This window comes from Psammomys obesus, unplaced genomic scaffold (assembly GCF_907164565.1).
Source record: "Psammomys obesus unplaced genomic scaffold, mPsaObe1.curated_primary_1811, whole genome shotgun sequence".
NCBI classification, from domain to species: domain Eukaryota; kingdom Metazoa; phylum Chordata; class Mammalia; order Rodentia; family Muridae; genus Psammomys; species Psammomys obesus.
Genome location: NW_026585587.1, coordinates 4176096 through 4189532, shown reverse-complemented (window position 1 = coordinate 4189532; position 13437 = coordinate 4176096). Strand labels below are relative to the sequence as shown.

Below are 13437 nucleotides of genomic sequence, written 5' to 3'. Positions count from 1 at the left end.
AATAAAATGTTATTTTGTAAGAAGTTTGATCAGTTATGTATAAATTAAATTTAATGTTTTGGGAAGGTCTCTTAAAGAACAGAGTCAAGTTAAATCAGATGTACATGAGAAACCAGAGTTGAAAAATGAAAAGGAGCAGAAAAGGGCTATATCCAGTTGGCAGCAAATGGGTCTTTTAAGATCTTGAATCTCTTTGAAGAAATTAAAGTAAAGCCATTAAAATCAGTACTGTTCATGAAACTTAGAACTTGAAGTTGAAAACTCATCTCTAAGGGACATCCATGCTGCGTGCCCCTAAGATCAATGGATAAATACACATTTGTTACATGAATGTATCATTTGATATAATTCCTGTCTTTACTGGACTTTCCCTGGGAACTGCCCAACTTCTGGTAGTGTGGTACATCCGTAGCATCAGCTTGCATGAGGGTGGTTTGCACCCTGGGACAGATGGCCAAAAGGTAGAAGAATGAATTTTGGCTCAGTTTCATAGGTGACAGCCCACGTCACCTAGCCCCAACATGGGGAAGGCTGAGCATCCTGGAGGTGAGAATGTATAATGGAGGAAGACTGCTCTCTCCATAGCAGCCGGGAAGCATAAAGAAACAGGCAGAGGCTAGGGCCAAGTTCTACCCTTGAGGGCTATGGTCCCTAGCACACTGCTTCTCCCACTGAGGCCCTGCTTTGATTTCTACCACCTCTGAAGAGTCTATCCATGTTCTGAGTCAAGGCATTAAACCTCTCATTAGATCAGAGCCCTCAGCAGCATCTATCATCTCTGGAATAGCCCTTACATGCATACTTGGAGGAGTGCATTACTAATCCCCTAGGCAATTCAAAATCCAAACAAGTTGGTCTTGCTCTCCAAAACTAGCTGTACTACATGGTAGAGAAAGTCAGGAACAAAACAGAGCTCACATTCCGATGAATATAATTCACAGGTACTGAGCAGTGACATGCAGGCACAGACCAGCACCACAGAGACTCAAGGTGAGTGAGAATCAGAGCTCCTGTTCTCAGGAAATACTTAGTCTGGTGGAACCCAACAAGCATGGGAGATTAAAAATATAAGGCTGAATAGGACAAAAGCTGCAATGCGGTTCTAAGGAGAAAAATATGTAGACGGGACAGTCTGGGAGGCTGTAGAGAGGAGGCAGCTTATGGAGGAAGTAGGATTGAGACCCTTCCCTGTTACTGTTTCTTTCCCTTCCCTCCATCCTGAGGTGATGGAGGGCGAGATTAAAAATGCAAGCACAGAGCTGGTGGCATCACGTCATAATTGACCGTGACCGGGGACTCCTGCAGTGCGCGTCTACCTTCCTGCCCAGGGCTTTGCTGCTGGGGACAGTAAGGAGGCTCTCCCCTTTTAGAAGCACATCTGCCGAGCAGACGGGATCCTTCCAGCTCGGTAAACTGTACAGCCAGGCTAGGACATGGCTGATTCAGGACATTCCAAAGCCTTTGTAAAGAGTGTTTGAGCACCACCAGAAAGCCAAGATAGAGGAAACTGTCCGATCAGACTTGTCGCCAGGTGAGTGCAGGCACGGATGCCCACCCACGTACATGTTCCCCCAGCCATGTGTATATGGACAGCCTACACCACGATGCTTCCCAAGGAGGAAGCAAGGTGAGTGAACACATCGGAGGCCCAGTGTCAGCTGTCGGTGGAGATGGGACATCTGCACTGTTAGTCACAGAGATGCTTTGAAATCATCAACTATTATTATTATGTGCGTGCATGACGTGTGTTGGGAGTACAGGTATGTGCGTGTGTAGAATCATCTCTCCCTTGCACCATGATTTCTTGGGATGGAACTCGAGTCATCAGGGTCGTGTGATAAGCACTTTTACCTGCTGAGCCGTCTCACCAGCCCATCAAGGAATGCTTTTAAAGCCCAGGCTTATCAAGAGGACGAGGAAAACTGGCCTCACCGGCTCACCTCCCTGAAGCAACACGGTACGGCTGTGGGGAGCAGCCCTTGCTCATCTGGGCATCTCTCCCCAGTGTTTACTTTGCAAAGAGCCTGCAAGCCCTTATAGACTTAACAGTGAGGACTTATGAATGGGGAGAACCAACTCTGCTAATATCCCAGAAGCCTTGGCAACTGGGGAGCCATTTTAAACCCAACCTGATGCTATCTGCAACACATGGATACACTGACAAAGAATGTTCTTTTCTGTCTTGACAAGAACCTTTAAGTAAGCTATCTACCTGTCTAGGAGAGAGAGCTCGAGAGAGAATGTGTGTGTGTGTGTGTGTGTGTGTGTGTGTGTACATACAATGCATAAATGGGCCTAAGATTCGGGGCACATATATACACTATGTATTTAGTTCTTGCAGCAGAGATTAACCCTGAATGCTTTATCAGGCTAAGCCTCTCCCAGTTGGTTAACAGCTCTGCTTCCTGCTTCCCCGCAGGGTGACTAATTAATAAACCTTCCCTTAATTGAGTTCTGGCTGCCAAGTCCACAGGGATTATAACTTATATATAAGTAAACAAGATTTCCATTTTAAACAACACTCCAAATCTTCTCATTATGGGTTAGCCACATAAATCCACTGAAACCCTGCTGGGCCCAAAGGTCAGGTCTGATCCTTTGCCTCTGAGATGCTGGGGCCCTGGCAGGTGGGAGGGGCTTGCCCTTTGCCCTCAGCAGCCTGGACCCTCCTCTTCTCTCATCTAGTTTGCTGGATGCCTGACAGAACCTGAGAGGTTTGGAAGCCACTGGTGGCATCTGCCTTTTCCTTTCGCCTGAATTTATTATTTAAAAAGCAATTTTCATGCACAACTCAAAAATAAAAAAAGATGAGTTGGATGTTAAATATTTTAAAAGTGCTCAGAATTCAGTAGGACCAACTTGGGAGCATGTCATCAGTTTTAGAGAATGTTCCTTTAAATTGATGTGGAGTCAGAAATTCAAATTTTTACATTTGAAGTACTTCAGTGAGATCTTTCCTTATTTTCATTGTTTGTTTCTGTTTTCAGATTCCAAGCTGCAGATAAAACCAAGAAATAAAAATTGAAAGGCCAAAAGAGAGTTTCTGGGTTGCTGTACAATTCAGAAGGACATCGCTGGACACTTTGGGACTCTCTGCTTGATGCCTTTGGGAACTCTTGTCTTAGGCCTCGGAGCTGCTGGGAGTTCCCTTTTCTGACCATGAAAGGCTGTGATGGCTATTACTATTGACAGCTGTTTAAATTACTTAAGTAAACAGTGTTCCAATTCTCACATCTACTCTGCTCAGACACTACCCAGAAAAAGCATCCGGGGTGGGACTTACAGCCAGCTCCCAGGACTGCTGGAAGACAGGAGCTCCCAGGACTGCTGGAAGACAGGAGCACAGTTCAGCTCTAGATCTCTCAGACGCGTCCTAATTCCTGTTTCCGGCCTCAAGAATGTTATGTTTGACATGGTGTGAACTCCCCTTTGAGAACTATTGTCCTTTAAAAGATTCCCATTCAACATGTCCTGCTGTTCTCCCCAGCCAAATCTTCACTCAGGGAGATCTGATGTTAGGCTAACAGTGGCTCTCAGAGTGACAAGTGACAGCCAGGGTCCCTAGACTCCTGGGGGACTATTCCATCTGCTTCCCAGATCTTTACAGTTGGCCTTGGCTAGTGGAACCCCAGCCCCAGACTGAGGGCTATTTTCATTCATTCCCTATGGTGGGGGTGGGAGGCAGGTCCCTAGGGCCAATCAAAACAAAATGAGCAAAGAATAAGGAAGATAGGTGAACAGAGATACATAAGTTAGAGAAACAGCACTCTAGGACACTGTGTTAAGTGAAAGAAGCCAATAGCAAAGGGACCCATTTGGGCCACAGGTTTGATTCACACATTATTCTGGTAAAGGTCAAACAGAAAGAAACAGATCAGTGCTTGCCAGGGACTAGAGGTGAGTTAAGGGCTGACTATAAAGAGCAAAGAGAACTTTCTGGGCTACCCATATCACCTTGGATTATCCTGGTTACAAAGCTGTATGGATTTGCCAAAACTCATCTGAAACCACAAAAGAGGGGAAATTCCACTGGATACAAATTATTCCTACAAATGATTCCTCAATGAACCTGCATCTAAGACTCTAAGACACAGTCGCTAAGTTGTGCATTGTTAGGCACACTGCAGCAATGCCAAGCCAGCACTCTGGAGGCTGAGGCAGGAAGACTGTGAACTTGAGGGGAGACATCATTTCAGAAAAGCAAAACAACAATGAAAGCAAGCAGGCAGGCCTTCAGACTCTAGGGAGTAGGCAGGGTAGGAGAAATCAGGTCAGTGGGATGGGAAAGATTTTTCCAGTTGAGGACATCAGAAAGCCCAGACGACTATCTTCAGGAACATGTTGTAGGTCTTTGGGGCAGCAAGGACACTTAAGGAGAAACTAGGTGTGACTTGGATGTTTTCATTTCAGATTTTCTTTGGAATAGGGCTGTCAATGGCCTCTTCTTAGGATTTCAAGCCTTGCCAGCCCTGTCACTTAGGTCTTATCAGAAAGCCTAGTGAATCAACAGCCTACGTGGCCCCTGGATCAAGATCCTCATACAGAGGAATTCAGTTAAGAGCTGGAACCACCTCTGGTGGGCCTGGAGCGCACACTGCTGAAAGGCAACAATGGGGAACTGCTTCAAGTCCAGCCCTAGCTTTGAGGAAAGAGCCGGGCTGGGACCATGAGCAGAGCGGGTCTAGCAGTGTGGCTTTGTCACAGAGCAAGTACTGTGCCTGCTTCTATACAGGCAACATGGAAGCAAACAGCCCCCATCTGGCAGTTCTTTCAAAGTATGATTTGTAAACTATTCAGAAACATGACTGTTGCTTCTGAGCCTGTGGGGTGGACTCAACACAGAGATAAATGGCACATTGGGAGGGGCTCCAGAGGCTGACTGTTGGTTTTGGTGGCGTGATGGCTAGTCTTGGTTGTCAACTTGACTGCATCTGGAATTAACTAAAACGCAAAAGTAGACGGCACACCTCAGAGGGATTTCTGATTAACTGGAAGTGAAAAGATCTGCTTCTAATCTGGATCTTTGAGGCAGGAAGACCTACAATCCCCACCGGCACTCCCCCACACAGAGAGTCATTCTGTAGGTCCTGTTACTCTAGGGAACCCTGACTAATACAGTAGGTTTGTGAACAGAAAAAAAAAAGTGTTCAACCGCTGTTTTTCTTTTTTGATTCATTCCTTCACACACCTAGGCCAATGCCATTTGTAAGTTATCATCGCCAAAGCTAACCCTGTGTTCCTGTACATCTCAAAAGTGAACTTGAGCCTACAATCTGCACACTTATCTTGAACTCCAGACCGCTGAGTTGCAAGTGGGTTCCACCCCTTCTGCTAAGGGAAGGTGCTGCAGCCTTAGGTGAGGGGTGCTGGCTGGCCAGGGCTAGTGCTGGAGCTGGCTAAGGCGGACTTACTTCCGCCCTTCCCACTCTTCTCCATCCGGTACTGGTAGATGTGCAGGGTGAAGAGCATGTGAGAGTTCCGGTGATCATCCTCATCACAGTCTTGTTGGTTGCTTCGCCTCGAGGCGATGGCAGCATCCAGGAAGAAGGCAGCTTTCTCCGCGGTGGGGGCCCGCAGCTCGCTCTGGTTCTGCAGCTGCGGGAGAAAAGGTAAGAACTGAGGCATCAGGATTCCCTCCTGCCCTGGGGGCTGAGGCTCCGTCCATCTGTAGGGTCAGGAGTCTCCCTGCCACCGGCTGTACACATGGACCATTCTCAGCTTAGTCGTTTGGTTTTCCTTTGCCATTTTTCCTTTAGGTGTGGGATGCATGTATGTGCGCGCATGTCTGCATGTGTGTGGGCACGCTTGGGTGCCTGTGGAGGCCTGAGGTCGGCACTGGGAATTATCTCTGATTGTTCTTTGTGGCGGGGCCTCTCAGTGGATCCTAGAATGCCAGGTGTAGTTCCTTGGCCAGCCTGCTCCGTAGATTCCCCAGTCTCTCTTTAGAGCAGCAGCTCTCAACCTATGCGTTGAGATTCCTTGGGGATCAAGTGACCCTTTCACAGAGGTGGCCGAAGACCACCGTAAAACACAGATGCCTTATGATTCACAACAGTAGCAAAACTCTAGTTACAAAATAGCAAGAAAAATAATTTCATGGTTGGGGGTCCCCACAACATGAGGAACTGTATTAAAGGGGCTCAGCGTTAGGAAGGTGGAGCACCACTGTGCTACAGGCTAGACTGTAGCTAGACAGGCAGGCTGTCACAGGCACCCAGCATTTACATGGATTCTGAGAATCTGAACTCTACTCCTCAAGCTTTTGTGGCTAGTACTTTAATGGCTGAGGCAAGCCAGCTTAGTTAAAATTTTTTTTTTTGAAAACCAGTATTGTCCATATTTAATTGATGTAACTGGGTTTTAGCTATTTTATAGCTATCAAGAGGCTGTACTGGGGGGATAGTGCTCATCTTATAAACATCCTGGAGCATTTACCCTCTAACATGAGAGATGTGACTAGGTCTTGACCTTAGAGATTATATTGGAGACGGGAGCTGGGAAATATGGTTTTACAGATGACAAGGGAGTAACTTGCCTTGTGTTCATTTCCGATTTCTCAGTTATTTAATAAAAGCGAATTCGGGGTCACATTTACTAACATAGTTATGAACAAGAAGTACATGTATAATGGTTACTGACCACTGTCAACTTGACAGAATCTCAGGTCACTTGGGCAGTGGGCCTGTGGATATGTTGGATTATCTTAATCGTATGACTGAGTTGGGGAGGCCTGCCCACTGCGGCCAGCACCATTCCTTGGCTGGGATCCTAGGTCGTGTAAGTGCAGAAATGGCACTCAGCTCCAGCAGACATTCTTTCACTCCTGCTTCCAGACTGTGACTGGGATGCGGCCAGCTGCTTCAGGCCTCTGCTGCCGTGGTGAGGGCCTGTTCCCTACAACTGTGAGCCATAATAAAGGCTTTCTCTGTCAAGCTGCTCGCGGTAGGGCATTTTATCATAACAGCAGAGCAATGCCTGAAAGCCACGTAGAAACACACTCGGAGATCTCATCTTATTTAAGAGACATCTGTTTTTTGCGTTCGCTCCTGAATTGATGCTCAGGGAGAACTCACAAGTAGTCAGAAAAGCCGCAGTGTCTAACTCTTGGGAGGACCCTGGGTCTCAATCCCAGCACTCGTTTTTGTGGTAGAAAGGAAACCCGCTTCTTTGTCTTGTTGAGACAAGTCCTTGCTCTTCTTCAGCTTCCCCATCTCCTCTCCTTAGCAATCTGAATGCCACGACAGGTGCGTGCCTGATTTAGCTTTGACTTTTCAAAGAACTGATTTGCAACATGTCTTTGGGTTGGTACAAATTATGACAATTTTCTACTCTGACTTCAACCATACCTATAATTTCAAACTGTGGGAAGCAATATTTGGTGCAGGCAGGATTTGCAGGCTAAGACCATCTTTAAAATCCTCGAAGTTCCAAGGGATATTATCGGATGTGTGTTTTTGAACTTACTATTGACTTAAACTAAAGAATTATAGTCATTTTAAAGAAGAGTTTCAAGAGAACATTACTTTCTTCATCTTATTTGCCTTCAGTTAAACAGATCTTTACTTAAGAGAACCTTTGTTAGTAGACTCAAAAATGAACCAAAGTTAACAAATTGAAAGCCGCGCCAAGCTTGTAAGCTTGCCAAGCAGGATTGGCAGCCAGGGTACTCCTGTTTCTACCATGGAGGCCATGCAATCAACCACAGCTGAGCATATTGTTTTTTAAAAACAAAACAAAACAAAATATTTATTTATTTATCTATTTATTTATCTATCTATCTATCTATCTATTTATTTATTTATTTATTTATTTATTTATTTATTTATTTATTTATTATGTATATAATATTCTGCCTACATGTATGCCTGCACAGTGGAAGAGGGCACCAGCTCTCATTCTAGATGGTAATGAGCCACCATATGGTGACTGGGAATTGAACTCAGGAACTCTGGAAGAGCAGCCAGCGCTCTTAACCTTTGAGCCATCTCTCTAGTCCCAGCTGAGCATATGTTATATACTTCAGAGTGACTTCTCCTGGCATCTTTATAGATCTTTATAGAAATGCACATTGCAGGGCAGTGAGCTTTACCCCAAGTGAAATCAGAGTCCCTTGGGAAGGGGCCCAGTGAGCAGTTTTAACAAGTCCTCCAGGCAACTCTGGAGCATACTGCAGAGATGTCTACAGGAAACTGGAAGGGTCTGGGCACCCTGAGCAGAGGCTGAGCAGGGCCAGGCTTCGAGAAATGGGTATAATACTGACTCTGTGCATCCTTACCCGCAGAGATGAACCAGCTAGTGGAAATCGGTACTTATCTGAGACACCTATCTAAAACAGGAGGCATTTGGGGAAGCCTAACACAGAAGACTGGCAGAACTGATTTCTGGATATAAACCAGGGGAGCCCTGGAGTCATCCCTGTGGTAAACAGCAAAGGGAAAACACTCATGAGAGACCCAACTTCCTGAAAAGGCAAACAAGAGCTTCTCTTGGCTTCCACGGTCCTAGCAATTATATCACAGTTCTAATTAGAAATCGGTTATTAGTTTTCCCCGCAGCACTGCTAATCCGGCTGTAAAGCAGTGCCCGAAACAGTTTATAGAGCCATAAACAGCCCCAGTAAAGGCTGCAGCAGAGCAGTAAATATTTCAGTTTGTTGTTAAACAAAAGAAAGATTGTGCTTTTTTTTTCTTTCTTGAACGAGGCATCGAGAAAGTGGATTCAATTTCCACACATCCCCCCCCCCCGCCCCCAATGCTATGACAATTGTAGCCCCTGCTCAGTGTCAATTAGATTCAAGGTGCAAATATTTAGGTTGGGCGAGCAGATGGCCCCACAGCTGCAGGCCATAAAGTTCCAGTCCTTTAAAGTAAACAGTCATAAGCCTTTCCAGTTTACACGGGAAGTGATTCCAGGGCTGATGCACCCCAGTCTCCGAAACAGAGAGGAACCACCCCAACCCAAGTCATGCTTCCGAGGCAGTCACCTGTGTGCCACAGATGGGGTCCTCACAGAGGTACACGCCTGGGGACTGTCCATCCTGTAGGCTGCCCGTGGCCACCTCAGATAGCAGGTCTCGGAGGTTCTCCTCCTTCCCCCACACCTCAACAGCCGAGATCCGGACGGAGAAGCGGGCCCCAGTCTTCTCCTTGCGCTCATTGATGAGCTTGAACAGCCAAGAAATGGCGCACGGGATAATGCCCAGGTTCTGCATAGAGTCATCCTTTCCAACCATGGTGTAGGATTTCCCTGTGGGAGCCGGGGGGAGCAAGAAACACAGCTGGAGTGGCCAAACATCACTCTCCAGAGCCTGAAAACACAGACGCTCAGGGCACAGACGGAAGGCGTGGAGGGAGTGGAAAGAAGGCAAGCGAAAGAATGAAAAGACCAGGGGGAAAAAAAAAGGCAAACATTTCCTTATGCTGCTGATGAAACAGCTATAAAAAAAATGTGAGAGCCCAAACAAATGACAGGGCGAAACCACAAGGTACCTTGCAGAGGACCTCAGACATCACAGGCTATCTGCTTTCTGCATTGTTCTACATGAGGTAGGAAGCTGGGGCTTTTCATCATGATTACAGTCCTTTTTATAGCCACCCCACAGATTAAATCCACACACGTGTGCTTTATATCCTTTCTCAAGTTAAATGCTGTGTATATATTTTTAATAGCACGAGCAAATTCCATTAAAATCAGGACCCCTGCTTTGGTCTGTGATCAAGAATCGAAGAAAGCCGTGGGGGTGGGGATGTAATGGGCTCTCTGTGACCGGGGATGGCCTTCTGGGGCCTCTGCAAGGCCTCTGGGAGGATCTCTACCAAGGAGTGCTTTTTTGAGCTTCCCAGATTGCTAACTCATTCTGTATGTGAGACAAGGCCTGTCGGGGGGTGGGGGAGTGAGCACAGGTCCTCGCTGGAAATGGACTGTTGAGGGGGAGGTTGGCTGATCCTTTGGTTTGAGTCTCCCATGTTGGGCTCTACTGGGAGATTCCCCCATGGGCTCCACCCACCTGAATCTGCCTCCCAGGCACCCCCTGTTCAGGACATGAGCACCTTTCCAGCTTACTTTCTGGATGTTACTCCATCCCCCCCCCCCCGGGCTTGAGGCTATTCTATGTGGATAAGACCAACACTTGCTTCAAAGCCAGGCATGGTTGTTCGTTACAGTTCACTTTGGCACCAAAAGAGAACCTATCCCTTCCTGTCATAGAGGACTCTGAAGCGCGAATGAGAACCAGAAACCTAATGAGCAGCACAAGAGGTCAGGCTTTCACTCACCCAGCTTGGCATGGCCGAAACAGAACACACAGCCATCTGCCCCGTTCACCACAGACTGGATCACCTCGGCCACAGTTCCAGCGCACACTTCAGCCTGGAAGATACAAGAGGAGGCCTGGTGGTAAACGCACGGTGTGGCACCGAGAGGCACCTCGATGGCACCTCGATGGCACAGAAGCGAGTATGCCTTCCTGGGGCGTGGAGCCCTACCGTCACCACATTCCCAGATGGGTGAGCCTCTGCCACAGAATTCTGAGGGGCCCAGAAACCTTAGGGACCTTCCACCCTTTGCTTAGCCTGTGTGTGAAGACTTACAGACGACAAATCTCCCTTCCACGAACTGCTAGCACTCTCCAGCCTTACAGAAGGTAAGGCTGCGGTAGAAAGGGGTGGACCCTGGACCCTCGGTTCTGACAGCATCAAGAACTTCTAAATGGACATCTGCTTTTTCTCCGCCCCTTCTCTCTTTGCTCAAAGCCCCCGTTTCTACACACACACACACACACACAACTGTAAAGGGCACCAATTGCCCCTCATCAGTGTGTTATTTATTACTATTCCTTAGCTGAGTGTGCCCTATCGTCGGTGGGATTATTTCAGTCTTGATCATCTCTTTGCATCTCTCCGTTGACGCTCAGTGACAGCACATGCTGCAAACTAAAGGTACACAGTCAGGTGTGTGGACCACCCAGGGATCTGGAAAATCTCTAGTCGGCATCTGAGACTGTCCCAGCAGCAGGAGGACAGAATTACTGGCCATGTCTCGTTGCCTTGCCTTCACTTCTGTCTCAGGGCTGGCGGCAGAGCCCATGGAGGCCCCGACAGCCGTCAGACCCTGGGGCTCTGCTGCCATCAGAGCAATGTGCCTCCCAGTGGGAATCTGAAAGGAAGCAGCCCAGGCCATGAATGTGGCTATTCAGCTCCACAGTGCTGCTGCGCAATGGATCTAAGTGTTCGAAAAATCAATTTTCTCTCCCAAACTGAAATTGAAAAACCACACTCTCGACAATAGTCAATTGTTCAGGGGTGGTCGCCTCAGCAGCTCTTCAGGAGTCCCCCTCAGCCAAGGGGATGGAGGGATGCAGCTATGTGAGGACCACGAGATCTTATAGAACCAAGGCAACAAGAGCCAGTTCTGCAGGAAAGCTGAGACTGGAGCAGAAAGAAGTTGCTGCCTGTGAGCCTGCCTTCCAGCATGAAAAGAGGTGGGGGTCGGGAGACTGCCAGCCACCTTGGCTACACATAATATGAACTACGAGAGCCATAAGTCATCAGGGAGAATTTTGGTTCTATGCCGAACAGACCAACAATGGAGTCACCGGTAGAGGCCAAGGTGCAGAGGAGACCCAGGAGTGACCTCATGGGGTGCAGGAAGGCCCACACCCTCCCTTGTGGGGGCTTCTGCCTAGCTGTTCAGACAGAAGAGATGAACAGAGATTTGACCATGGCTGACAGTGACCTCCTGGAAACCCTCCACTGTCCCTTCCTGTGAGTCCAGAGAGGCAGGAAGGCCTCCCTGAGCACACTGCCATGACATGGACAGCTCTGGCCAAGGTCTCACTCTCCCACAGGGCTGAGTCCTCCCCCTCTATCCCTAAGCCAGATCTCTAGCAAAAGTTTCCACCAACTGTAGGCAGCCAAAGCTACCCACAAGGCTGCTCCAGGGTCACAAGGATGGCGCCTAAGGGCAAGAAGGAACAGGATCATTCTTATTGTTACTCAGGGCCAGGAAGACGATGATGTTCTTAGAATCAGGAAGAAAGAGTTCTCAGATGCGTGGGGTCACCACAGCAAAAGCTGCTGCACAGGCAAGGACCTGAGAGTGGCTCTTGAGTCTGGGCCGGTAGCATACAGTGGAAACTTCAGTGTTAACCCAATTCTGAGCCAGCATAGCTAGGCCCTGGCAGCTGCCATGTCCACAAACTCAGGCCACAAACTCCAGCCTGCTAGATCTACCTTAACAATACAGATGAAAGAACAGGTGACCCAGACAAAGCCATCCTGCCACATTTACCCATTTTGTGCCTTGAGGCTTAAGGGGTGCTGACCCCGTGGGGTTGAGCTGGCTACTACCAGGGTATCAGATTGACAGTCACGATGACATAATAATAAAGACAGACAATGTCTACTGAGCACCTGCTGTCATAACAGCCTAGTGAGGTGTAGCTATTTGGCATATAAGGACATTGAGACCCAGAGAGCTGAATGACCTGCCCAATGACATATTGCTGCTAGGAAATAATAGATAAAATCCTGGCAGGTCAAAGACATAGTGTACTGAGTAGGATACAATACAGTTAATGGGGAAGTGGTGGGGTCTGGGGAAGGACTCTGCTTAGGACAGGAAATTAGAGTCTCAGTTTCTTGTCTGTGGTCTGAAAAGGATTTAAAATGCCCTTCTTTACCCAGAAGATTTCAAGGGAGAGTCCATGGCTTAATATATGAAAGTTCTTGCAATATATATAATAGATATATAGAGTATAAATTGTATATTACATATAGGATATATAATATAAAGGATATATATAGTATAAATATATACAGTATAAATTATATATATTATTTATATATATAAAATATATAATTTATACTATCAGACACCTGAGCAAACCAGAACATTCTGAAATCTGTGACAGTGCAGCTTTGAGTATCTTGAGCCTGGGAACCAAGTGAGAAGTGTAAACAAAGACAAGCAATAAAAATGGCTCCTTTTTTTTTTTTTTTCTGGAATAAATCTAAAACTCATTAATAGTCCAGGCTTAATTTAGGGTGTGCTTTCGAATCCTCACAACTTCCCCAGATAGCTTTTGAAAAGTTTTACCCTTGTTAATTAAATTATTTGTAGGCTATTTATTAGCCCCGGTGTCAGGTTTAAATTACCAAGCCCATTGGGTGGTGCGACATAAAAACTGAAACGAACAGAGAAACTGTAAAGCTTAATCACAAAAGACTTTATATTCCTATGATAAAACCCAGGCAACCGATGTTCAGCTTCTTAATAAACGGTGCCTACGTGCGCTATGGCTTGTTGATGCAAGAAAACAAGTCGCACAAACACCAGTATCCCCTGCAATCACATATAACGTGGACTAAATTAACGGGCTGTAAACGGTGACCACTGGTGCCAGGATGCTCAGGTCAGCTGTAGCCTTAACTATCATCC

The 13437-nt window shown here is 47.0% G+C and overlaps 1 protein-coding gene across 1 annotated transcript in view; it reads right to left on the bottom strand.

Moving 5' to 3' along the window:
• Positions 1-13437, bottom strand: part of Kif26b (kinesin family member 26B) — a 399468-nt gene that overhangs the window by 48898 nt on the left and 337133 nt on the right. The window contains exons 7-9 of the mRNA XM_055608810.1: positions 10275-10368; positions 8984-9246; positions 5412-5595 (exon numbers count right to left, since the gene is read on the bottom strand). Of these exons, the coding sequence (XP_055464785.1) occupies positions 5412-5595; positions 8984-9246; positions 10275-10368 (541 nt within the window). The remainder of the gene's footprint in view (positions 1-5411; positions 5596-8983; positions 9247-10274; positions 10369-13437) is intronic.